The sequence below is a fragment of the Eleutherodactylus coqui genome, chromosome 3 (assembly GCF_035609145.1).
Source record: "Eleutherodactylus coqui strain aEleCoq1 chromosome 3, aEleCoq1.hap1, whole genome shotgun sequence".
In the NCBI taxonomy this organism is placed as follows: Eukaryota; Metazoa; Chordata; class Amphibia; order Anura; family Eleutherodactylidae; genus Eleutherodactylus; species Eleutherodactylus coqui.
In genome coordinates, this window is record NC_089839.1 from 232,594,170 (window position 1) to 232,621,665 (window position 27,496).

The 27,496-nt window shown below is 42.0% G+C and overlaps 1 protein-coding gene across 1 annotated transcript in view; it reads right to left on the reverse strand.

Annotated features, from left to right (window-relative positions):
• HMCN1 (hemicentin 1) overlaps positions 1-27,496 on the reverse strand; it is a 313,489-nt gene that overhangs the window by 186,694 nt on the left and 99,299 nt on the right. The window contains exons 23-30 of the mRNA XM_066597086.1: positions 23,609-23,736; positions 20,567-20,827; positions 18,843-18,938; positions 13,577-13,768; positions 11,730-11,860; positions 9,912-10,053; positions 8,125-8,251; positions 407-558 (exon numbers count right to left, since the gene is read on the reverse strand). Coding sequence (XP_066453183.1) covers positions 407-558; positions 8,125-8,251; positions 9,912-10,053; positions 11,730-11,860; positions 13,577-13,768; positions 18,843-18,938; positions 20,567-20,827; positions 23,609-23,736 — 1,229 coding nt within the window. The remainder of the gene's footprint in view (positions 1-406; positions 559-8,124; positions 8,252-9,911; positions 10,054-11,729; positions 11,861-13,576; positions 13,769-18,842; positions 18,939-20,566; positions 20,828-23,608; positions 23,737-27,496) is intronic.

Here is a 27,496-nt window from a genome sequence, read left to right on the forward strand (position 1 = left end):
TGCGGCTGTCGAATCCGTGCTGCAATGCCGGCTTCTGCCATTTTTGCCGCGATGGATTCGCCGTCCTGTGTGGATGAGAAATCTCGTCCACATGGCTGGCTAATCCCGGGATTATTGGCCGCAGGTGGATTTGCTGCGGCGAAATTCCGGACCAAATTTCCGCTGCAAATCTGCCCAGTGTGAACCCAGCCAAAATCTCCCAACTGAGCTAGAAGATCTGCATTACTCTTTACTTGTATTGCCCAGACATTTTTACACCTTTCTTCCCTCTACATCATACAGAGTCCATTTCCAAGCTGGGCTGAATTATTTTAGGGGTCTATATATGTGAAGTTTGGCTATTTCTTCTTTTGGCTTGTGCTTTCTCCAGCACAGCTCTGAGTAGTAGAAAGTCATTGGAACTTACCAAACACAGTTAATTTACTTTCTTTAGTCTGGAAGCCAGCGGGATTCGATGCTACGCACTTGTAATATCCACCATCACTCAGCTGGGCATTTTTTATGTTAAGAACCTGCCCATTTTCCAAAATGATTATATTAGAGTTTTCCACAAGTAATCTGCAATTAAAATATGTTACATTTAAGGGGTGACTAAGTAGCAAGAGTTAAACTAAAGGAAAACTTTGCAGAAGAGTAGTTTTTATATGCTCCACCCCCACCCCTGCACACTTAATTTTAATTCGTACCAATCACTATTTACTTAAAGGTTATTAACCCCTTAGTGACCACCCCATAGACCTGTATGTCCTGCTTTAGTGGGCTTTAATCCCCAGGGCTGTAAAAACCTGCTTGTTCTGGGGATTAAAGCCACATGGACCGTGGATGTGACAGCTCTATGCTATGTGTTACCGGAGGTAGCCAACAACCTGGAGCTGTCATGGGTTGCTGCGAAAAGCCTCCCCGGTCACGCGATCACCAGTATCCACCGAATACTGGCAATCGCATAAAAGTGAATGAAAAGTAAATTAACGTTAGAGATTCTGCAGAAGATGAGGGCAGCTGAAAATACTCACCTTCATCCTCTGAGATATCCCGCGATGTTCTGGTCCTTCCTGGACCTAATGTCGGCTTGAGGCCCGTGCTCAGAAGGGCTCGCGCCCCGGCACATTGAAAATCCCTCTGCTCCCAGCTACCATGTGTAGCCAAGACCAGAGAGATATAACCAGGAGCTTCTGTATGTGGCTCCCAGTCACACAATCACTGCTATCCAACGGATAACAAAAAGTGTACAAAAAAAGAAAAAAAAAAAAAGAAATATCCATGAGGGGAGATGAAATTACATACCTAAGGTGCCCAGATTTATCCGTGGACCTTACCCCGGCTTCTGCGTACGCGCCCATTGCCAAATTAGTGGACGCAGGCGCAAAAGCCGCGGATTGCCAGGGCAATTTAAAATCTCCCTGCTCCTTGCTACTAGATGTAGCTGAGAGCCTGGCAATCTCACGGGGGGCCGCAGTGCGTGGTTATTGGTCACTTGGTTGCCATTATCCAAAAGATAACGATAATCATGTAAAAGTAAAAGAAGCTAAAGTTTCACCTCCCATCATGGATCTGAACCGTGAGGGGAGGTGAAATTACTTATCTAAGGCCACCGGCGATGTCCCCCGATGGGATCCTTATCCATGGACCATTCTCCAGCTTCGGGGGAAAATGGCAGACACAAGCGCATAAGCTGGGGAGGGCCCGGGAAATTTAAAATCTCCTCACATCTGGCTACTAAAGGTAGTTAAGAGCCTGGAGCAGTGACCGAGGGCCACAGTGAGTGGTTCCCGGTCACGTGATTGCCGTTATACAATGGATAATGATGATCATGTAAAAGTTAAAAGACAGTTGAAGTGTAATGCTCCTTTCAATTTGGGCCCCGTGTTGTATACAGACATAAGACTAGGGCTACAATGGGTATGACACAATTGCCAAAAAAATGAAAATCATCATTTTTTCCTTCTGCTTTGCTTATATTTATTCAAACACTGTGTGGTCAAAATACGCAGAACACCTCTAGATGAATTTGTTAAACGTTCTCGTTTTTCAAATGGGGTCATTTGTTGGGGTTCTCCATAGTTTTGGCCGCTCACAGGCTCTACAAGTGTGCAATGGGGGCTAAAACACCTCCAAGCAAAATCTCTGTTCTGAAAACCACCCACAGCTCCTTTTGTTTTGGGCCCCGTTGTGCATCCAGACATAAGATTAGGGCCACAATGGGTATGTTCCTGAACACGGGACAAAGAGCGGGATCCATTTTGGGGTGCAAATCCTGATTTTCATGAGCACTACAGAAAAAAAACTGCCTTTAAAGTGACATATTTGCCAAAATATGAAATTTTATTTTTTCTCCTCTAAATTGCATTAATTCCTAAAAGGAAACTGTGGGGTCAAAATACTCCTGACCCCCTTCAGTGTGGTTTTTAAAAAGGGGTCATTTGTGGAGGTATCTATCATTCTGACACCCATGAGCCTTTGCAATCTTGGCTTGGTGTAGGAAAATAAAGTGTTCCTCAAAATGGTGATAATCAATGTTAAATTTGTACGCCTCCAGAATAAAGTAAACAGATGGAAATATATATCTTATCAAAAATGTGTACGGTATGTTTTCACATGTTTGAGATATTGCAGTTGAAAATGTGAAAAAAATGATACTTTTTTCAAAATTTTCCCAATATTGGCACTTTTAATAAATATACACAAATTCTATCGGACTATTTTTATCACCTAAATGAAGTACAAGATGTGGCAAAAAACAATGTCAGAATCACTTGGATATGCAAAACCTTTATGGAGTTATTCTATGTTAAAGTGACATGTCAGATTTCCAAAATTTGGCCTGGTCCTTAAGGCGCAAACAGGCTTGGTCCCTAAGGGGGTTAAACAGTCATCCAGAACAACTGAAGCTTTGCAATTTAAGGTGTGTTGACATTTGTGTCACAGCTCCCACTAGCAGTCCCATCGCATATTCCACTAAACTCACAGGAAAAAATAAGAATGCATTGCAATTTTTTTTCCCAGTGTAATCATGGACATTATGACAGAAAACTGACAGACCCCATTAAGGTTAAGGCTAATGGGGTCCATTTGACACCGCTTGTACCTGCCATATAACGACACTATGACAGAGTAGGACAATGGAAATGATTAGTGTGGATGTGAATGAAGCTTTGCATAACTGATTTTGATTGCTGAATTTAATGAAATAACATTTTCCCTTTTGGATAGAATTTCACATTTTCAGTCGTTGGAGGGTATGATCACCTTTGGGCAGCAGTTCAGTGTATAATGTACAGAGATAAAATTTGATTTGAAACCCTCGTAAGTCACATTCAAAGGCACTCAGACACATGCATGTGATAGCAATGGAAACAGAAATTAAACAATTTGTGCAGCATTGTGTGTCTTTCATTTTCACATCTACCAGTCTGTTAGTGTGCAATGTCATTTTCAATCAAAGTTCGGTGAAGAATAGATCCACTAAGTTGGCGCACAATTCGTAAGTGGTAGTAAGTATAAGCATAAATCATCCGGCCGGCCACCAGTAAGCGTGGAGAAAGTGGAGCGCATCCGGGCAAGTTTCACACAAAGTCCTCAGAAATCCACCGTCATGGCGAGCAATTGGAGCCGACTGTGTGGAAGATTCCCCGCAAATGTTTGTGATGTTATCCCTACTGATTGCAATTGTTACAGGCCCTGAAACCAGATTACAAAGCGAGTCGAAGTTCTTTCTGTGAGAGTATGCAAACTCTAATGGAAACCAATGCTTTCATGGAATCTTTAGTGTTTAGTGATAAAGCCGCCTTCCATCTTTTGGGCAGAGTTAACAAACTATGTCAGAATCTGGGGGAGGGAAAACCCACCTGTCTACATGGAGCATATGTGCGGCTTCCCCAAGGTGAACATACCGTATATACCGGCGTATAAGGCGACGGGGCGTATAAGACGACCCCCCAACTGTCACCTTATACGCCGGTATACAGTGGAGAAAAAAAAATAAATTCATTACTCACCTCCCACGGCTTTCTGTCGCGCTCCGGCAGGCTGTCGCTCGCTCCTCGTCCCCGGCGCAGCATAGCTTTCTGAATGCGGGGCTTGAAATCCCCGCTTCCAGAAAGCTAATACACACGCCGGCAGCCATGACAGCATTGAATGGCTGTGATTGGCTAAAGCACACGTGGCTTCAGCCAATCACACTATTCAATGACATCATTGAATGGGTGTGATTGCTAACACGTGCGCCTTCAGCCAATCACAGCCATTCAATGCTGTCATGGCTGCCGGCGTGTGTATTAGGTTTCTGGAAGCGGGGATTTCAAGCCCCGCATTCAGAAAGCTATGCTGCGCCGGGGACGAGGAGCGAGCGACAGCCTGCCGGAGCGAGCGACATCCTGCCGGAGCGCGACAGAACGCCGTGGGAGGTGAGTAATAATTTTTTTTTTTTTACACTTTTTTTTTTTTTGTATTACCGGCGCATAAGACGACCCCCAACTGCAGAGCAGATTTTTCGGGGTTCAAAAGTCGTCTTATACGCCGGTATATACGGTAGTAATATAGTATGTAGGGCAGAAAATAAGACATATGTCCATCCAGTTCAGCCTATTAAACCCCAATATTGATCCAGAGGAAGGCAAAAAAAAACCCAATGAGGTAGAAGGTAATTTTCCCCATTTATGGAAAGGAAATTCCTTCTTGCCTCCAATCTGGCAATCAGAAGAATCCCCGGATCACTGACCCTTTTGAAGCTATTAATGATTATTACTCAGGTGAATGTGTTTTGCACTGTGACCTGTAGGAAAGTATAGCTTGTGTTTCCACAAAGAAACAATCACTGGGATTTAATACCTGGAGGCTACAGATATGGCTTCAGCCGCAGCTGGACCATGAAGTCTCCAGTTTTTATCTTCCAACAGGATTGGTACCCCTCATTTTCATAATAAAGTCAGAAGTGAGCTCTTTAGGTGACTACCAAACAGATGGATTGGCCATGCAGGTGGTGACAGTAAGCGTCTTCCTTGGCCTTCACATTCCCTGGACCTAAGGCTTTGTGATTTTTTTCTCTGGGGGAGTGTTGGAGCCTACATGCCCCCCTTACCACCCACCATGCATGATCTGCAAGTACAGATCACAATTACAAAAGCCATTGCATTAGTTAATTGTGATATGCTACAACGTAGAAACGTGACTACAAGCTTGATGTGTGTCAAGTAACAAAGAGTGCTCACATTGAACACCTCTGATATTGTGCAACTAAACTTTGTGTTTCTGTTTCCATTGATATCAAAGTTATATACCTGAGTGTCATTAAATGTTAGTTATGACTGTTCCAAATCAGGAAGGTCACTTGTAATAACCCTGCATACATTACTGTACTCTCTATCCAGGGGCGTAACTATAGAGGATGCAGGGGATGCGGATGCACCCGGGCCCAGGAGCCTTAGGGGGCCCATAAGGCCTCTCTTCTCCGTATGGGGAACCCAGTACTATAAGTAAAGCATTATAGTTGGGGGCCCTGTTACAAGTTTTGCATCAGGGCCCGGGAACATCAAGTTACGCCTCTGTCTCTATCTGTACTACATTTCTATGAAGTGTACATTGTATATATTCTACCTTGGAGAAGCTTTTCTTATCAGCATAGATATATGAAGTCAGAAAGTGTTGTTGGAAAATGGTGAATGTCTTTCTAAAACCTTGCTTTATCTATATTAATTATGTGCTTATTTGACAGTGTTATTCATGTTTTATTTTCTTAGTTTTGGAACCACTTACTAGTTTTTATTAGAATTTGTATGTTCAGATTATAAAATGTTCAAGTTACAATGCTTGTTTCTGAACACATTAATAGCGTTGCAGGAGGGAGCGATGTTGTTGCATGCAAGTCATTATACATTTCCTGCAGGAACACATGTGAACCTTAAGGGCTCATGTCCACGGGCAAAATGTGATTTAAAATCCGCAGCGGATCTCCCGCGCGCGGATCCGCATCCCATAGGGATGCATTGACCACCCGCGGGTAGATAAATACCCGCGGATCGTCAATAAAAGGCATTTAAAAAAAAATGGAGCATGAAAAAATCTGGACCATGCTCCATTTTCATGCGGGTCTCCCGCGGGCTTCTATTGAAGCCTATGGAAGCCGTCCGGATCCGCGGGAGACCTAAAATAGGAATTAAAAGCATTTACTCACCCGCAGCGGGCCGCGAAGCTCTGCTCTTCCTCACGGCCGCATCTCCCTTGCTTCGGCTCGGCGGATGTGCCCGGCGCATGCGCGCGGCACGTTGACGACGTGCCGGCGATGTGCCGCCGGCGTCAGGAATTCATCCGCCGGACGAAAATGAAGATCCGGCCGTGAGGAACAGCTGATCTTCGCCGTCCGCTACGGAAAGGTAAATGCTTTTAAATTGCTATTTTCGGCGCTCATGTCCGCGGGGCAGGAGGGACCCGCTGCAGATTCTACATGTAGAATCTGCAGCGGATCTGATTTTCCCCGTGGACATGAGGCCTAAGCAAACGAGCTGTAAGTGCTTCCACACTACTTTACAGTATGTCTAATTGTACTGAGGTGCCAAGCTAAACATAGGTTCAATTGTTCCAAATTGTGTTTTATAGTTAGCAGTAGGATAAACCAGATAAAGTGCAACACGTCTTCGTGGAACCAATTCTGGAATTCACAAAGTTCAAAAAAATATTCATTTTCAGCATATAACATGTTTTGTGGCTAACAAATCCTAAGCATAGGCAATCAGAATGAGATTGGTGGGGGTCTGATTTTCAGCATCACACTGACCAGCTAACTGAAGAGGTCAATCACTCTAGAGAGCACATCATATCCCATTCATTGTTTACCAGGCACAGCTCAATTTACGTTCCATTTTCTGGTTGGCAGGTAAATGGAGATGGACCTCCACTCATCGGATATTGATGACACCATATAGCTACAATGCCGCACCTTTCCTTTATAGTATGGAAAATCTTTTTAACTCCAAAAAAAATCTGTTTTGCCATGGGAAAGAGTCAGTCTTGTGATTTTGAAAATGTTAGGTCAGTTTCACATCTGTGTTGGAACCTCTGGCTGGAGGTGCCGTCGCAGATCCGGCCGAAAATGCTGGAAGAAAAAGTGCTCCATGCAGAACTTTTTCTTCTGTCAAAAAGCTAGGCCGCTGGGTGTAAAGCGGGCGGACTCCATTATAGTCAATGGGGTCTGTCCGATATCGTTTGGTTCCACCCTTAACGTATCCTGAGTCCTCAGTTACAGGGATCTGACAACTTTGCTGCTATGTACTATTCATATATTGAGTCACACATCATCTGACATTTTTCATACATTTTTCATCGACTAGTTCCTCCAATAATATTATTTTGAAAATGTCTGCAGTCATTCATCAAATTGGTAAAAAAAAACGGGCATTTAAACTCTAGCATAGCAAAAAGAATTTGGTAAATAGGTGTAGTACAAAAAATTACCAGTGCTCGAGGGTTTAGAAAGTAACAAGCAGAGAGTATAAAGATGTATTGTGAGAAAGGATGCTTGAGAAAGGCCGAAAGCTCGGCCGAAACGCGTTGCAAATAAAGATTTCCGATTACATCATTTGAATTCTGCCTGCTTTCCTGGACCCAGGGGTGCTTTTCAATAAGCACCCCTGTGAAGTAAGTGACATACATTGTATAACTGGATCTCACAATACATCGTTATACTCTCTGCTTGTTACTTTCTAAACACTGGAGCGCTGGTAATTTTTTGTACTACACCTATTTGCTTTGTCTATCCCGTGGTTTCCTTTTTCACTTCTGGGATTAACCATGACACTCTCCTCGAGATGTCTCCAATGACCAGTGCAAGGAAGTTTATCTACATTGTGATTTGATGCGCAATTCCGGATTTTGACGTACCAGAGCCCATCACACGGGCCCGGCGTCGCGGGGAGAGTCTTTTTTTCACAGCTGTCTACACCTTTTACTTGACACCATACTCTCTATTCATTTTCTGGAGCGCTAAACAGCTCCAGCCCTAGCACTATTTACCCCACTGTATGTTTCAAATAATATTTGAAAGTGGAGAAATCTTCTCATTTGTTGATTGTCTTTTCCAGGGCCAATGTGTTAATCTTCCTATATGGATTAGTAAAATGTTTATGATCTTACCTATTTTCTTTGAACCACTGGATGGCAGGGAATGGCTTTCCTTTCACTCTACACAATAATGTTGCTTCATTTCCAGCTATTACAGAAACATTACTAATGATTCCAGTGTTTGCAATTTCAGGAGGATCTAGTAAAAAAAAAAATGTTACATGCATATATGTTGCATGCACATGTTAATATACCCTACATAGGATTCAATAGAGTCTGAAACGCGTTGTTTCTACAACACAGAAAGTACTTATCTTCTGGATGATACCAAATACTCTTGTTTAAAAAAAGACAAACGTATTATAGAGGTGATACCTTTTTGGCTAACTAGAAAGATGTATATTTGCAAGGTTTCACAATTCAGAAGCTCCGTCATCAGTCAGATAACAAAAGAACAACTGAGAGAGAAGTACAACAACTTAAACAATGTTATATCAAAATTAGCCAGATTCATAGAACTAAAGTTTGTGTATAAGATGAAAGGGGAAGAGGTGATAATTTATCGTGTTTCGGAGAGAAATTTGGCACTTGTTGTACTTTATATCTACGCTGACATTTTTGCTCATGACCTACTTTTTTGCATATATGACACAGGTATAAATGTGATACATAACTGTGACATCTACTGCTAATGACAAACACTCCACTGCTTTCCTAGAAATTGACATATTGTTGGAGCAGATTTATGAAACTGTCTTAGGGCTTAAACAGTTGGGTTTGTTCTCGTCCCGTTATGCGGCCGTAAAAATCGTGCCTGCTAAATGGGATGAAACTAAACCATTGATCTCAATGGCTTCGTTTTCACTATCGGGATTCTAACGCATTAATACTATGCGCAAGAAAAGATAGTACTTGCCGTATCTTTCTCCCTCGTAGTTTTTCTACATGTGAGAAAAGATAGGGGAGGACCCTATCACATGTATAGTTATTTGCAGCCTAATGGTAATGGTATTAGTGGCCCTGCTACAGTTTTCACACTGTATCTGTAGTATATATAGAAAAACATACTTGGAGGAGAATAGATTTCCTATCAAATAAGAGACATTACCACAATCACTTGTCAAACATAAGGACATCTCTGCTAATGTGATGGGAATCCAGCTGTAAAGGCATTTCTCCACTACGCTGTAATACTGTATAATAGTTAGACAGTGTAAGATTAGACTAGACAGACGAAAAATGATCCCAATATATCAAAGTGGCTACTACTGGATGAGAAATAGGATACATCTTTGGACACTTTTGTTTCAATTTTCACCACCTATTATGCTATTTGGCTTAGCTTGTGGCAAAAGTTTGTTGCATTTTTGGTGCATGAGGTTGCATTTTAGGCAGCACTCATTCTATATAAAGTCACGTCCCAATCCCAGTAAGCCAGACTCATGGTTGTGACTGCAGCACATAATAAATATGGTACAACGCATGTATGGCAGCTTTTTTTTTTCTTTTGGGGACCTCTGCAAATTATACCCAATCCTTGCTCATAAATACCTCACCAATTGCATTCTCTATATATTTCAATAGAAAGGTAGCTATGTTTGTATGCGGCCCTGTCTTCACTGAAGTATATAGAGAATGCAGCAGACAAGAATTAGTAGACTTTCATTTACCCAATAAGTGCAGATCTTGTGTCGGGGTGGTGGGCTGGGGGACCACCCTGGCTCTGGGCTGACAAGGGAATTCACCTATTCCCCAGTGGGCCAGTCCAAACCTATTGCTTTGATACGACTAGATTCGAGAGTGAATGAAGTTATGGATGCACCGAATACTACCTATATGTCTATAAAACATGACCTTACCAAGAGCATTTACAAAGAACTGCTTCTCAGAGCTGCCTGCCACATTACTAGCTACACATGTGAAGTGTCCGGATTCAGTAGTCTTCAAAATCTTCATTAGTTTTCCTTCTTCAAGTATGAGAACTTTATTACTCGCAATAATCTGAAAGAAAAGAACAATTAGATCAGATTATAAACTTCCAAAATTCTGGAAACTGTTGAACATGCCATTCCAAAACCTTGACGGGAACCAGCAACCTGGTCAGTGGAACGCATGCCAAGCCAGTGGAGTCACAGGCTTTAACATCTTAAAGGTATTTATAAAAATGTCAATGTAGGAGGCTGACTAAAATTTATCAAGATTCTCCAGACAAATGTTGGCGATGCCAAGCAGAAAGAGGTACTTTAATTCATATATGGTGGCCCTGCAGCTCAGTTTACGTTATTACGGGGTGTGATAGGATCTCCTTTCAAAAATGTGTGGTTACATCATCATTCTTACTCCAGCCCAAGCCCTGCTCTCAATTCACTTACATTTCCACTAACTCACAAAACAGCGATTGTACAGATCATAATCGCTACAAGTTGGAGAATCCCAACTTACTAGAAAAGTGAACCGACCTACGTTGGAAGAAATAATACTTGCTTAATAAAAACTGCTTATGTGAAAAATGGGCTTCTAGTCTTAGCAGATGATCTCAACTTTATCTTCACTGGGATTTTTGGTCAGATTCCTCTTATGGTAAAGTTCATTCGTTGGTTTAAAGTGTCAGATATCCGAATGAGTCTAATATATTTGTGTGACCTCAGCCTTTCTGGGATGGCCTCTTGTGTGACAACTTTATTATTGTTGTAAACTCCTACTTGAAGACTTGTGGTATTGGTATACCTTTGAAACTTTTGTATTTTGGATGCTGTGCACCATTGATTTCTGTATGTTTTCTTAAAACTCTTAAAAGCATAAAAATGTAGCTGTGTGACCTGTTATTATGAGGCTTGATAAATAAGGCACCCTCCCTCTGAAAAATGTCACCAAGGGTATACCCCATTTTTGTCTATGCCTATGTCTTGTAATAAGACTTTATCCACCAAGAATTTCTATCTTGGACCATAGGAGGTCCCTTGGTACCTGATTCTCTGCTACCTTGGCAGGAGTTACATTGGTTTGATATCAATATACCCTCCATAGTGAAGTAAGTGCAATTGATATACTGGGCTTTTCATTTATATCCTCTGGACTATTTTAGTTTCCCTAGGCACTTGGTTGAACCCATCTTTTGTCTTTTTCTCAGCATTCTCCTTCCTGCAGGTCAGTGTATGCTATGTCACTAGTAACGTAGCGTTCACTGCCAAGAGAATGCCAGCCTATCGCCGAGACTGCGCATGCACGCTTTCTCTCTGTAATAGTTTATGAACACTCGGGGTGAGACAGAGCGGTATGCACGGTCTCGGCAATAGTTCGGCATTCCCTGCTAGACAGTGAACGTTACATTACTAATGATGCAACCTACACTGACCTGCAGGAAGAAGAATGCCGAGAATGGATGCTACATCACAAGAGGAGGGGGACTGCAGGAGGCTGGAGAAGATCGGTGAGGAGAAGATGTGGTAAGAAGACTGATGGGGGAGGAATAGGTAAGTATTGATTTTTTTTTCTAATCACAGAACCCCTTTAATAAAAAGTGACATTGACATGGTGAAGCTCACTAATTAGAAAGGATACTACCATACTTTTGCATGTGATGCTAAATAAAGAGCCTAAACATGATGTGAAATGAGAAAACAGGAAAGACACTGGTGATTTGCTGTAATCAGAAAAGAATTATAAGTCACATATACCTTGGTGCTTCCATTATACCATGTGATAACCGGCGGCGGGCTTCCCGTAGCATCACAATATAAGCTTACATCATGATTTAATAAAACAGAGATATTTGTCAGTTTTTCCTTGTCTTTAATAGCCGGTGGATCTGTAAACAAGAGTTCAGATAATTAAGAACAGAAAAAGCAGATTCTTCATACAAATAATAAAGAAAATATGTGCAAATTTGCAAAAGGAAGCGTATGTTTACAGCGATCTATAATTACGGAACTCTGCAGACCATTACTTCCATGTCTGAGAAAGATTCACTGCAATGCTTTTCAGCATCTGCATTCAATTAAAAACTTGGCGGACAATAGTTGTTTAATGAGCATCCGGGAAGTAAGGAGGGGACAGATGAAAGCAAACAATATGTAACGCTGTGAGTGTTGGAACACAGTTCCAGTGGTCAGGTGAGCTCTGGCCAGTTCAGCCACTTCATCAATTACAATAGTGTTACTTTCTTTCCACACTTGTTATGGCTGCGCAGAATCTCATTTATAAACCTCATTAAACTGAATTATGCGCTCAGGCAAATGATAATTAAGGCTTTTGGGACGGCATCCCAGAAGAGAGCCTTTAGCCTAGATTGCTTGCATTCTTAAATGTGTAGTCATGACCTTCAGAAACCACTGGCCAAGCGTGTTGCGAGCACGTCATTCCATAATGGTGAGTTTGCTTCATTAGCTTTAGGATTTAAACAGGAATGTGTATGTTTTTCTAGACTTATACAGCGGTGATAATCATGGCCGTATAACAGGACAAAACGAAACCAATGATCTCAATAGGAGTTCAGTGGTTTCATCTTGACTGCTGGGATTTCTTGGCTGTGAATACTACGTCTGAGAAAAGATAGGACTTTCCCTATCTTCCCCGCATGTAGTGCTGTGATTGGTCAAAGCATTCAGCCAATCGGTGGTAGCACTTCCAGGAGGCGGGGATTTTTTAATCCCTGGCCAGAAGAACATGAAGAAGAAGAGTTCCAGGGACTCGGGGAGAAGATGCGCTGGAGTTGGCAGTGCTTCTGGGTGATGTATTATTATTTTTAAATTTTCTTCCTGCAGCTAGGGCTTATTTAAGGGCTTTGACAGTAGGATTTCTTACTGTCAAAGTTGCATTGATTCGCGTGAAACTGCGTTTTTGTGTGAATTTAAAACATAGTAACATAGTATATAAGGCTGAATGAAGACAATGTCCATCTAGTTCAGCCTGTTTCATTCCCCCCACCCCCTTCCTTGTTGGTCCAGAGGAAAGCAAAAAACCCTAAAGAGCCAATTAAGCTCATTTGGAGGAAAAAACTCCTTCCTGACTCCATAATGGCAGCCAGAGTAATCCCTGGACCAACATTTGAGATCAACAGCCCCACTGGTCGGAGGCTATCCTATTTTTACCTGGAGCAAATTTTATTCGCTTGTAAAAAATGGACATGTGACCATGTTCATTGGAAAACATTGGTTCTAATAGAGCCATTTTTTTTTACATCTATAGATGCTGGGGAAAAAAACTCGTCTGACTGAGCTCTGAGTGTGAAGCTGCCAGCACTGGCTGGATGGTTTCAGACTGTGTGGGGTTATGCCGTATTGATAAGGTGAATTGTAGTACCCAGTTACTAAAACAGACATGTCAGAAAAGCTAATAGAGGTCTTAAGACGGGCCTTGCACTAGAGATCTACTATCAATGGGTCAATACAACGTACTTTAGTACTCTAGAAAGAACAAAAAAATGAAAGACCATAAATGTCTTCATCTCAGTAGCTGCAATGGAATTGGTAATGCAAACAGTACTTATGAGAAGCATTGGAAATAAACAAAATGAGAATACTACCGTGGACTTTCAGGATGTATTTCTTTTCTGTCAGCCCCGCTTCATTTGTGGCCACACACTTGTACTCTCCATTGTCGTACGGCGTCAAGGAACTGATGAGCAGCGTCCCGTCCTTTGTAATGTTGATGCCAGGTTCTGTTCCTCTTAATTCTTTGTTATTGTGTAACCACTTGATCACAGGTCTTGGAGTTCCTTAAAATGTGATCACATGGTGTAAAGTATAATGAGAGTAGGAAAATATACAGAAGTATTGTTGGAACGGGTGGAACTATAGGGGATGCAGTTGCACCCGGGCCCAGGAGCCTTAGGGGGCCCATAGAGCCTCTATTCTCTATATAGGGAGCCCAGTACTGTGAACAAAGCATTATAGTTGGGGGCCCTGTTACAGACTTTGCATTGGGGCCCAGAAGCTTCAAGTTATGCCTCTGATTGTTGGCTATCTGTAAAATTCATTGAAATTACTGACATGTCTTGAATGTATAAGCTTGCTTGATGATGAATAATTCAAGGTCCCATTCTATTTAAGATCATATTAAGGTAAAATTTACTTGTTGGTTTAATATTTCCGAATTTCATTGATGCCTGAAGTTGGGAGTTCTTTTTTAACACAACGGCACTTGATAAATAAGTATTTCCAATTGCAAATTATATTCCTATTGTATAAGCAATAAGCAAACCTAACAACATTACTACAATCCTGTAGCTAAAAGAACTTATATATTTTCTATCTACTACATTCCTATGCAAAATGAATGTTTATTAAATTAAGGTGTTACACGCACAGTTCTGCAAAGAGTCCATTCAGACATATTGTATAAAACTATTGGGGAGAGTCTTCATCGTTAAACCTGTGCCTATTGACCAGATGAACCATTAGAAAAGTGGTAGAGGAAGAGTAATGAGATAGACCCAGCAAAAGTAATTTGAACATACAGCAACATAATGAGGAGTCATCAGCTGTAACGAACATTGACTTCCCAAATGAACAGATTGTAATGCTCTTTAAAAGGTTTTTGTCATTGCAACAAAACCCCTTCAACCTGTTCAGCCCAGGCCTAAAATAAAAAAGAGGACATACTCACCTGTACTGGAACCTTTGGATGCAGCTGACAGCCGCTGCCGGTATCGGTGGTGACTGCCAGATAGACGGCTCAGTGGCAGTCAAGTGCCCGCTGCAGCCAATTAGAGGCTGCAGCATTCCCGTACATACTTACCAGAAGTATGTACGATGACACTGTGGGAAGCAGTTTTGGGCACCGGTACTGAAGAAGGACATAGCAGAGCTTGAGCAGGTACAAATGTGGAAAACTAAGGTAATGAACGTAATGGGTGGACTACAATACCCAGAGAGGTTATCAAAATTGGGGTTATTTAGTTTGGTAAAAGACTGCTGAGGGGCGACCTAATAACTATGTATAAATATATCAAGGGACAATACAGAGATCTCTCCCATCATCTATTTATACCCAGGACTGTCACTGTAACAAGGGGTGCCTCTACGTCTAGAGGAAAGAAGGTTTCTACACCAACATAGAAGGGGGTTCTTTACTGTAAGTGCCTAAGGATGTGGGAATCACAAATTTGATAAAAGAGCTCAAGAGAGGCCTGGACGTCTTTCTTGAGCAATTAAATATATGTTATAATCATTAATAACTTCAAAGGGTCAGTTATCCAGGGATTATTCGGATTGCCAGACTGGAGTCGGGAAGGAATTTTTTTCCCCTTAAATGGGGAAAATTGGCTTCTACCTGATTGATGTTTTTTGCCCTCCTCTGGATCAATATTTGGGGGTAAAAAGCTGAACTGGATGGACATATGTCTTTTTTCGGCCTTATATACTACTAGCTGATATACCAGGCTTCGCCCGAGTTAATTTGGTACTGGTATTTATCTGGTGTTCACATGGAAAATCTTATGAAGTCGTGGTTACTTTAGAGATACTGAGGAAAAAGATATGTTCACCATTTTGCATAGTTCTCTGCGTTACCCAGAAAACACCACTGGGAGGTAACCATGCAACGCTTCCTTTTTATAAAATGACATCAGGAAGTGAGAGAATTAGATTACATACATAAAATTTGGACACTAATTCTTTTGCGCTTAGAATTGAATAATCGAGTTGGGACCTATTAACTTTTCATACTTAGGACACAATCAATGCTTGTGCCAAATTTCATGTTTCTATGACATTGGGAAGTGAGAGATTTAGATTATGTACGTAAAATTTGGACGCTAATTCTTTTGCGCATAGAGTTGAATAATGGAGTTGGGACCCATTAGCTTTTCCTATTTATGACATAATCAATGCTCGTGCCAAATTTCCCGTTTCTATGACACTGGAAAGTGAAGAAATTACATTCCGCACGTAAAATTTGGACGCTAATTCTTTTGCGCATAGAATTGAATAAAGGAGTTGGGACCCATTAGCTTTTCCTATTTATGACATAATCAATGCTCGTGCCAAATGTCCCGTTTCTATGACACCGGAAAGTGAGAAAATTACATTCCGCACGTAAAATTTGGACGCTAATTCTTTTGCGCTAGAATTGAATAATCGAGTTGGGACCCATTAGCTTTTCCTATTTATGACATAATCAATGCTTGTGGCAAATTTCCCGCTTCTATGACACCGGAAAGTGAAGAAATTACATTCCGCACGTAAAATTTGGACGCTAATTCTTTTGCGCATAGAATTGAATAATCGAGTTGGGACCCATTAGCTTTTCTTATTTATGACATAATCAATGCTCGTGCCAAATTTCACGTTTCTATGACACCAGAAAGTGAAGAAATTACATTCCGCACGTAAAATTTGGACGCTAATTCATTTGCGCATAGAATTGAATAATGGAGTTGAGACCCATTAGCTTTTCCCATTTATGACATAATCAATGCTCGTGCCAAATTTCCTGTTTCTATGACACCGGAAAGTGTAAAAATTACCTTCCGCACGTAAAGTTTCAACGCCAATTCTTTTGCGCTAGAATTGAATAATCGAGTTGGGACCCATTAGCTTTTCCTATTTATGACATAATCAATGCTCGTGCCAAATTTCCCGTTTCTATGACACCGAAAGGGAAGAAATTACATTCCGCACGTAAAATTTTGACGCCAATTCTTTTGCGCATAGAATTGAACAATCGAGTTGGGACCTATGAACTTTTCCTATTTATGACATAATCAATGCTCGTGCCAAATTTCCCGTTTCTATGACATCGGAAAGTGAGAAAATTAGATTCCGTACGTAAAATTTGGACACTAATTCTTTTGCACATAGAATTGAATAATCGAGTTGGGACCCATTAGCTTTTCCTATTTATGACATAATCAATGCTCGTGCCAAATTTCCCGTTTCTATGACACCGGAAAGTGAAAAAATTACATTCCGTATGTAAAATTTCGACGCCAATTCTTTTGCGCTAGAATTGAATAATCGAGTTGGGACCCATTAGCTTTTCCCATTTATGACATAATCAATGCTCGTGCCAAATTTCCCGTTTCTATGACACCGGAAAGTGAAAAAATTACATTCCGCACGTAAAATTTTGACGCCAATTCTTTTGCGCTAGAATTGAATAATCGAGTTGGTACCCATTAGCTTTTCCTATTTATGACATAATCAATGCTTGTGCCAAATTTCCTGTTTCTATGACACCGGAAAGTGAAAAAATTACATTCCGCACGTAAACTTTTGACGCCAATTCTTTTGCGCAAAGAATTGAATAATCAAGTTGGGACCTATGAACTTTTCCTATTTATGACATAATCAATGCTCCTGCCAAATTTCCCGTTTCTATGACACCGGAAAGTGAGAAAATTAGATTCCGTACGTAAAATTTGGACGCTAATTCTTTTGCGCCTAGAATTGAATGATGGAGTTGGGACCCATTAGCTTTTCCTATTTATGTCATAATCAATGCTCCTGCCAAATTTTAATTTTCTAAGGCATTGGGAAGTGACAGATTTAGATTATGTATGTAAAATTTCGACGCCAATTCTTTTGCGCTAGAATTGAATAATCGAGTTGGGACCCAATTACTTTTCCTATTTTGGAGATAATCTATGCTCATGCCAAAATTCATGTTTCTACGATATCGGGAAGTTGGAGAACTTTTGGCAAGTCAGTCAGTGAATCAGTCAGTCAGTGAGTCAGTGAGGGCTTTCAGGTCATAAGGGCATAAAATGGGCCCATCACTAAGTGGTTAAAAGGGTTGTCCCGCAAAATGAAGTAAAGGTAAGCACTTCTGTATGGCCATATACATGCACTTTGTAATATACATCGTGCATTAAATATTGGCCATACAGAAGTTATATACTTACCCCCCCCCCCCCCCCCCCTGTTGGCGTCCCCGTCTCCATGGCACCGACCGAATCCTTCTCCTGGCTGGATTAGACGCGCTTGCGCAGTCTGCCTCTTCTGTCCCGTTGTAGGGGCTGCTCCAGCGTGCTCGCGCCGCACAGGTCTTCTGCGCATGCATAAGTATATAACTTCTGTATGGCCAATATTTAATGCACGATGTATATTACAAAGTGCATGTATATGGCCATACAGAAGTGTTTACCTTTACTTCATTTTGCGGGACAACCCCTTTAAGTTACTTACTGGTATATCGGAAATACTTTGGTTATTTTAGGGTTTTTGTTTCACAAGCCATGCCTTGCAACGATGCACTGTCATCATAGTGTGCATGCAAACTTTGTCCCATTGCAGGTAAAAAGATGATTCATTGCTGATTAGTAAATGGTAAATGACAGTCTCAGGGCGAGCACCCACTGGCGTTTTTTTACCTGCGTTTTGCGTTTTGCGTTTTTCCTGCACAGGCATAGAGATAACATGTGTTCCTGTCCACTGGCGTTTTTTTTGCGTTGCGTTTGCGTTTTTAACATAGGAACTGTCAGTTGCATATGTGTCCTTATTTTTCTCCATGGAAATTAATGGAAAAGCCGCGAAAACGCCGCGAAAAACGCGCGGAAAAATCGCGGGAAACGCGGCGAAAACGCAAACGCCAGTGGGTGCTCGCCCTAATTCTATTCAAGTCAAGAATCAAGGTTAATGAACATAAAGTTATGGATCTTAGAACTGATAAACTTAATCTTTCTTTACATCCAAGGGAGACAAAAACTTGGAAAATCACTAATGGAGAAAGAAATGGTTGTAATGGTAGTTTAAAGTCTTAAGATTAACATGCTTTCCAAATGGAGGTAAAGTTCAGAGTTAATATCTTACCACTAATGTAACAAATTTTAAAAAATGAGTGATGTATACCTTTTGCTGGACATGGAAATGCAATCCATTGATTTGAAATCCTTTCCTGGTTCATCTTGTCATAAGGAGGTTCCAGGTTGGATAAAGTAGGGGGTGCTACAATGGAATAATCGACAAAAGAGTTATTGCCATCCAGAGAAACATAAATACATAGTGATTAGAGATGAGCGAACGTGTTCTTCCGAGCTTGATATTCGTGCGAATATTAGGGTGTTCGGTATGTTCGTTATCCGTAACGAACACCATGCGGTGTCCGGGTTACTTTAACTTTCTTCCCTGAGACGTTAGCGCTTTTTTTTGGCCAATATAAAGACAGGGAAGGCATTACAACTTCCCCCTGCAACGTTTAAGCCCTATACCACCCCCGTGCAGTGAGTGGCTGGGGAGATAAGGTGTCCGCCTGATATAAAAGTCTGCCCCTCCCGCGGTTCGCTATGGATGCATTCTATATGCGCTCAATGGGGCCAGCGGCAGCAGCGCTGACCCCATTGAGAACATATAGAAGACAAATCCTTCTTCTCTGGCACAGCTGTAACAGCTGTAGCAGAGAAGAACGATGTTTGCCCATTGAATTCAATGGAGCGGCAATACAGCAGGTTCCACTGAAAGCAATGGGCTGCCGGCGATCGCAGGATGAATGGTCGGAAAGGGGTTAAATATATAACCCCTTTCCTGCAATTCATCCAGAAATGTGTTACACTAAAAATATATACCGGCGTATAAGGCGACGGGGCGTATAAGACGACCCCCCAACTGTCACCTTATACGCCGGTAATACAGTGGAGCAAAGAATAAAAAGCATTACTTACGTTTTTAGATGATCTGCGGCGCTCCTGCAGGCTGTCACTCCCTCCTAATCCACGGCAGAGCATTGCTTTCTCTATGAAAGGCTTTAAATCCCTGCCTCCAGAAAGACACGTGCCTTCAGCCAATCACAGCCAATGACAATGATGTCATTGAATGGCTGTGATTGGCTGTGTTTCTGGAGGCAGGGATTTAAAGCCTTTCATAGAGAAAGCTTGTCTGCCGTGGATTAGGAGGGAGTGACAGCCTGCAGGAGCGCCGCAGATCATCTAAAAACGTAAGTAATGATTTTTATTCTTTGCTCCACTGTATTACCGGCATATAAGGTGACAGTTGGGGGGTCGTCTTATACGCCCGGTCGCCTTATACGCCGGTATATATTTTTAGTGTAACACATTTCTGGATGAATTGCAGGAAAGGGGTTATATATTTAACCCCTTTCCGACCATTCATCCTGCGATCGCGGGCAGCCCATTGCATTCAGTGGAACCTGCTGTATTGCCGCTCCATTGAATTCAATGGGCAAACATCGTTCTTCTCTGCTACAGCTGTTACAGCTGTGGCAGAGGAGGACGATCTTTATGCTGACAGTGGGGGGGGGGGGGCACTCTTGCCGCTATTGTGGCTTAATAGTGGGACCTGGGAACTTGAGATGCAGCCCAACATGTAGCCCCTCGCCTGCCCTATCCGTCACTGTGTCATTCCCATCACTTTCTTGAATTGCCCAGATTTTCACACATGAAAACCTTAGCGAGCATCGGCGAAATACAAAAATGCTCTGGTCGCCCATTGACTTCAATGGGGTTCGTTGTTCGAAACGAACCCTCGAGCATCGCGGGAAGTTCGTTCCGAATAACGAACACCCGAACATTTTGGTGTTCGCTCATCTCTAATAGTGATGATCATATTAGCTTGTTTACCTCGTAGCTCAACAGTAACATTTGCATCATCTTGGCCAATAATGTTACTGGCAATGCATCTATAGAGTCCTGCATCAGAAAGTTCTGCGCTACCCACTCTGAATGTGGTATCCTTCAGTCTTTCATTCATTTCTAGTCTTCTTCCATCCTTAAACCAGGTTGTTTTGGGCAGTGGTATGCCGTTACTAATGCAGGTGATTTCAAAACTCTGATGAACATTTACTCTTATGACTTTAGGGCCTCTTTGGATTTTTGGTGGAACTTAGGAATGAAACATACAATCGGGTAAAAAACATAAAATGCAGAATTTTACAGACATCACAAATATCATTAAAATCTATCTATCTATCTATCTATCTATCTATCTATCTATCTATCTATCTATCTATCTATCTCATATCTACAGTATCTATCTCATATCTATCTATCTCATATCTACAGTATCTATCTCATATCTATCTATCTATCTATCTATCTCATATCTACAGTATCTATCTCATATCTACAGTATCTATCTCATATCTATCTATCTCATATCTACAGTATCTATCTCATATCTATCTATCTATCTATCTATCTATCTCATATCTACAGTATCTATCTCATATCTATCTATCTAATATGTATCTATCTATATATCTGTCTATCTATCGCATATGCATCTATCTCCTATCTATCTATCTATCTATCTATCTATCTATCTATCTATCTATCTATCTATCTATCTATCTATCTATATCTATTGATCTCATATCTATCTATCTATCTATCTATCTATCTATCTATCTCATATGTATCTATTGATCTCATATCTATCTATCTATCTGTCTATCTATCTATCTATCTATCTATCTATCTCATATGTATCTATCGATCTCATATCTATCTATCTATCTATCTATCTATCTACAGTTAGGGCCAGAAATATTTGGACAGTGACACAAGTTTTGTTATTTTAGCTGTTTACAAAAACATGTTCAGAAATACAATTATATATATAATATGGGCTGAAAGTGCACACTCCCAGCTGCAATATGAGAGTTTCCACATCCAAATCGGAGAAAGGGTTTAGGAATCATAGTTCTGTAATGCATAGCCTCCTCTTTTTCAAGGGACCAAAAGTAATTGGACAATGGACTCTAAGGGCTGCAATTAACTCAGAAGGCGTCTCCCTCGTTAACCTGTTATCAATTAAGTAGTTAAAAGGTCTGGGGTTGATTCCAGGTGTGTGGTTTTGGATTTGGAAGCTGTTGCTGTGACCAGACAACATGCGGTCAAAGGAACTCTCAATTGAGGTGAAGCAGAACATCCTGAGGCTGAAAAAAAAGAAAAAATCCATCAGAGAGATAGCAGACATGCTTGGAGTAGCAAAATCAACAGTCGGGTACATTCTGAGAAAAAAGGAATTGACTGGTGAGCTTGGGAACTCAAAAAGGCCTGGGCGTCCACGGAAGACAACGGTGGTGGATGATCGCCGCATACTTTCTTTGGTGAAGAAGAACCCGTTCACAACATCAACTGAAGTCCAGAACACTCTCAGGGAAGTAGGTGTATCTGTCTCTAAGTCAACAGTAAAGAGAAGACTCCATGAAAGTAAATACAAAGGGTTCACATCTAGATGCAAACCATTCATCAATTCCAAAAATAGACAGGCCAGAGTTAAATTTGCCGAAAAACACCTCAAGAAGCCAGCCCAGTTCTGGAAAAGTATTCTATGGACAGATGAGACAAAGATCAACCTGTACCAGAATGATGGGAAGAAAAAAGTTTGGAGAAGAAAGGGAACGGCACATGATCCAAGGCATACCACATCCTCTGTAAAACATGGTGGAGGCAACGTGATGGCATGGGCATGCATGGCTTTCAATGGCACTGGGTCACTTGTGTTTATTGATGACATAACAGCAGACAAGAGTAGCCGGATGAATTCTGAAGTGTACCGGGATATACTTTCAGCCCAGATTCAGCCAAATGCTGCAAAGTTGATCGGACGGTGCTTCACAGTACAGATGGACAATGACCCCAAGCATACAGCCAAAGCTACCCAGGAGTTCATGAGTGCAAAAATGTGGAACATTCTGCAATGGCCAAGTCAATCACCAGATCTTAACCCAATTGAGCATGCATTTCACTTGCTCAAATCCAGACTTCAGACGGAAAGACCCACAAACAAGCAAGACCTGAAGGCTGCGGCTGTAAAGGCCTGGCAAAGCATTAAGAAGGAGGAAACCCAGCGTTTGGTGATGTCCATGGGTTCCAGACTTAAGGCAGTGATTGCCTCCAAAGGATTCGCAACAAAATATTGAAAAAAAAATATTTTGTTTGGGTTATGTTTATTTGTCCAATTACTTTTGAGCTCCTAAAATGTGGAGTGTTTGTAAAGAAATGTGTACAATTCCTACATTTTCTATCAGATATTTTTGTTCAACCCTTTAAATTAAACGTTGCAATCTGCACTTGAATTCTGTTGTAGAGGCTTCATTTCAAATCCAATGCGGTGGCATGCAGAGCCCAACTCGCGAAAATTGTGTTACTGTCCAAATATTTCTGGCCCTAACTGTATCTATCTATCTCACCCGGCAGTGAAAATAGTGATACATATTCACTTCCCATCGCCATTTAGCCTGACCTGAATATATTATAACTTTTCCTTAGTGTATACTATACATCTGTCATTAATATTTGTAGAAGGCTGAGAGCTCAACTCAGTTGTCTATAAAACTAAATATTCATCAATAAAAGAAACAGATCAGTATGTAAAGAAAATGGGGAAAATAAAACGTTATTTCTAGTCATTTTTCTTGAATCTGGTTACATTTAAGGGAACTGTCAGGATCAACATTTCTCTAGCCAAAACAGGATAGTGAGTTGCCAAAATATTCCAACATAGAAGCTGTTTCAATTATTCAGCTTTATTGTACAAAGTATTGAATGCCATCAATGTCAGATCTTCCAGTCCTTCTCTGGCCTTGCCTGATTTTTTTGATAAAGACCATAAATCTTCTAAAAAGGTTGTAAACATGCCAAGAACACGGTACTTACCATAAACATTGAGCTTTACAGACTGCGTTACATTTCCTGCTATATTGGTAGCTACACAAGTATACATCCCTGAGTCCGTTACCCTAGTTTCAAATATCCTCATTGAACCTGATGGAAGGATATTGTGTCTGCAACAGATGAAACCAAATGTTCAAACAGCCAAATTGGAATCGCACAAAGTTTGTTTTATACTGAAAATTTGCATCTGCAATCTAAAAAAAATATTGCGGAAGTATGAAAGGCAGTACATGGGTTTGTAGTTGTAGCTTTTAAACTTCAAAAAATTATTAATATAACCTAGAAAACCAGATCTGTGAACAAACTCATACTGGATTAGTGTTTAGTAAACAGCTTTCGATAGATAGATAGATAGATAGAATTCAAGAATCCAAAGCACTCCCATTTAAAGTGAAGTCAAGAAGTTTTATTCCACCTTTTTGAAATAGTGACCGTTCAGACAACCTTTTGGAGCCCTTTTCAAGATTTACATAGTGCCACTTTTGCCACTATTCTAGGGGCAAAAAAGTGGAGACCTAAATACTGTGTGTGAGGGTGGGGGGAGGTCAGAAAAAAAGAAAAAGGAAGCCTAACTACTTTCAGCCGCAAAAAAGGGGGAGCTTAACTGCTGTGGGGCAGAAAGGAGGGGAGCCTAACTACTGTGAGGGGTACAAAGGAGACATTATTTTTATTAGTATAGGAAATGTTACAGTGTGGGGGGCATTGGAGGTAGCGGCAGAATGAGGCAAGTGTGTAGAAATGAGTTTTGGCTGGAAGAAGTCATCATAATGGTCGAAGCCCTATTAGAGAAGAAAAGAACATCATTTATTTCTATGGCACAGTATAGTATACTTTAGTTCTTTGGGCATAGTGTAGTATAATTTATTTCTGGGAGCACCACTTATTATATTTCTGGGGATACAGTGTAGTGTAATTTAGTTTTGGTGGTACTGTGTGTAGTAATATATTTATGTGGGCACAGTATTATATTTCAGGGTAGATTGCTCTATATTTCTAGGGGCACTGTATAATATAATTCATTCCTGGGGCCACAGTGTAGATTGCTATTTATTTCTGGGGTACAATTTATTATATTTCTGGGGGCAGAGAGTGTGTTATAATTTGTCTCTGGAGCAGTGTTGTTTTCAAGAGGAGCCAAAGACAGCGGAGCCACAAACTTCACAAAGGCAAGAGTTAGCTGGAAGAAGTCATGAAGGTCTGGAGTTGATAGAGAAGAAAAGGAGGGAGTCAAGAGGACATCATCTGTGAGTCACTCAGTGTCATTGTGTATTCTGTCTCTGAATGGGTCACATTAGTTTTGCACTCACATGTAAGGTCTGCAGCATTCTAGTTTGCTATACTACACTTCTCAGCATGTCCTTACGATGTTAAGATCATACTGGGAGTTGTAGCTTCATATGGAAAAAACTTTAGTAACACACAATGGTTTGCCAGTAGAGATGAGCGAACGTACTCGTCCGAGCTTGATACTCGTTCGAGTATTAGCGTGTTCGAGATGTTCGTTACTCGTGACGAGTACCACGCGATGTTCGGTTTACTTTCACTTTTATCTCTGAGACGTTAGCGCGCTTTTCTGGCCAATAGAAAGACAGGGAAGGCATTACAACTTCCCCCTGCGACGTTCAAGCCCTATACCACCCCCCTGCAGTGAGTGGCTGGCAAGATCAGGTGTCACCCAAGTATATAAATCGGCCCCTCCCGCGGCTCGCCACAGATGCATTCTGACAGAGATCAGGGAAAGTGCTGCTGATGCCGCAGCTGCTATAGGGAGAATGTTAGGATTGATTTTAGGCTTCAAGAACCCCAACGGTCCTTCTTAGGGCCACATCTGACCGTGTGCAGTACTGTTGAGGCTGCTCTTTGCAGTGTTGCACATATTTTTTTTTGTATATCGGCCGTGCAGAGCATTGCATCCAGAGCATTGCGTCCTGCAGTAATTTTACATAGTCCAGGGCCAGTAGTGGTGGTGAGACAGGGACAGTGAAAGACATATACAGTCTATATAGGCAGTGGGCTTTTCCAAAAAAATTTGGGGAAAAAAATCTATTTGGGCTGCCTGTGACCGTCCAGACTGTACTGCGTCTCTGCTGGGGGTAGTTGTCCTAATTCATACGCAGCCAGTCAAGTGTTACAGCAGGCTTGCGCAAAATTCTTTCCTGGCTCTGCGTTGCCTCTTACATCACCGCTGTCATCCTGTCCAGAGTGAAACAGTCTGCAGTAATTTTACATAGTCCAGGGCCAGTAGTGGTGGTGAGGCAGGGACAGTGAAAGACATATACAGTCTATATAGGCAGTGGGCTTTTCCAAAAAAATTTGGGAAAAAAAATCTATTTGGGCTGCCTGTGACCGTCCTGACTGTACTGCGTCTCTGCTGGGGGTAGTTGTCCTAATTCATACGCAGCCAGTCAAGTGTTACAGCAGGCTTGCGCAAAATTCTTTCCTGGCTCTGCGTTGCCTCTTACATCACCGCTGTCATCCTGTCCAGAGTGAAACAGTCTGCAGTAATTTTACATAGTCCAGGGCCAGTAGTGGTGGTGAGGCAGGGACAGTGAAAGACATATACAGTCTATATAGGCAGTGGGCTTTTCCAAAAAAAATTTGGGAAAAAAAATCTATTTGGGCTGCCTGTGACCGTCCTGACTGTACTGCATCTCTGCTGGGGGTAGTTGTCCTAATTCATACGCAGCCAGCTAAGTGTTACAGCAGGCTTGCGCAAAATTCTTTCCTGGCTCTGCGTTGCCTCTTACATCACCGCTGTCATCCTGTCCAGAGTGAAACAGTCTGCAGTAATTTTACATAGTCCAGGGCCAGTAGTGGTGGTGAGGCAGGGACAGTGAAAGACATATACAGTCTATATAGGCAGTGGGCTTTTCCAAAAAAAATTGGGAAAAAAAATCTATTTGGGCTGCCTGTGACCGTCCTCAGTGTACTGCGTCTCTGCTGGGGGTAGTTGTCCTAATTCATACGCAGCCAGCTAAGTGTTACAGCAGGCTTGCGCAAAATTCTTTCCTGCCTCTGCTGTGCGTTGCGTAAGCGAAGTCAGCCTCCAACCACAGGCCAATAAGCGGCACATTTAATTACAGCGTTCTGTTTCTGCACTACTGGTAATACAGCATGCTGAGGGGTAGGGGTAGGCCTAGAGGACGTGGACGCGGGTGAGGACGCGGAGGCCCAAGTCAGGGTGTGGGCACAGGCCGAGCTCCTGATCCAGGTGTATCGCAGCCGACTGCTGCGGGATTAGGAGAGAGGCACGTTTCTGGCGTCCCCACATTCATCTCACAATTAATGGGTCCACGCGGTAGACCTTTATTAGAAAATGAGCAGTGTGAGCAGGTCCTGTCGTGGATGGCAGAAAGTGCATCCAGCAATCTATCGACCACCCAGAGTTCTGCGCCGTCCACTGCTGCAACTCTGAATCCTCTGGCTGCTGCTCCTCCTTCCTCCCAGCCTCCTCACTCCATTACAATGACACATTCTGAGGAGCAGGCAGACTCCCAGGAACTGTTCTCAGGCCCCTGCCCAGAATGGGCAGCAATGGTTCCGAATCCTCTCCCACTGGAGGAGTTTGTCGTGACCGATGCCCAACCTTTGGAAAGTTCCCCGGGTCCGGGGGATGAGGCTGGGGACTTCCGGCAACTGTCTCAAGACCTTTCAGTGGGTGAGGAGGACGATGACGATGAGACACAGTTGTCTATCACTCAGGTAGTAGTAATTGGAGTAAGTCCGAGGGAGGAGCGCACAGAGGATTCGGAGGAAGAGCAGCAGGACGATGAGGTGACTGACCCCACCTGGTTTGCTACGCCTACTGAGGACAGGTCTTCAGAGGGGGAGGCAAGTGCAGCAGCAGGGCAGGTTGGAAGAGGCAGTGTG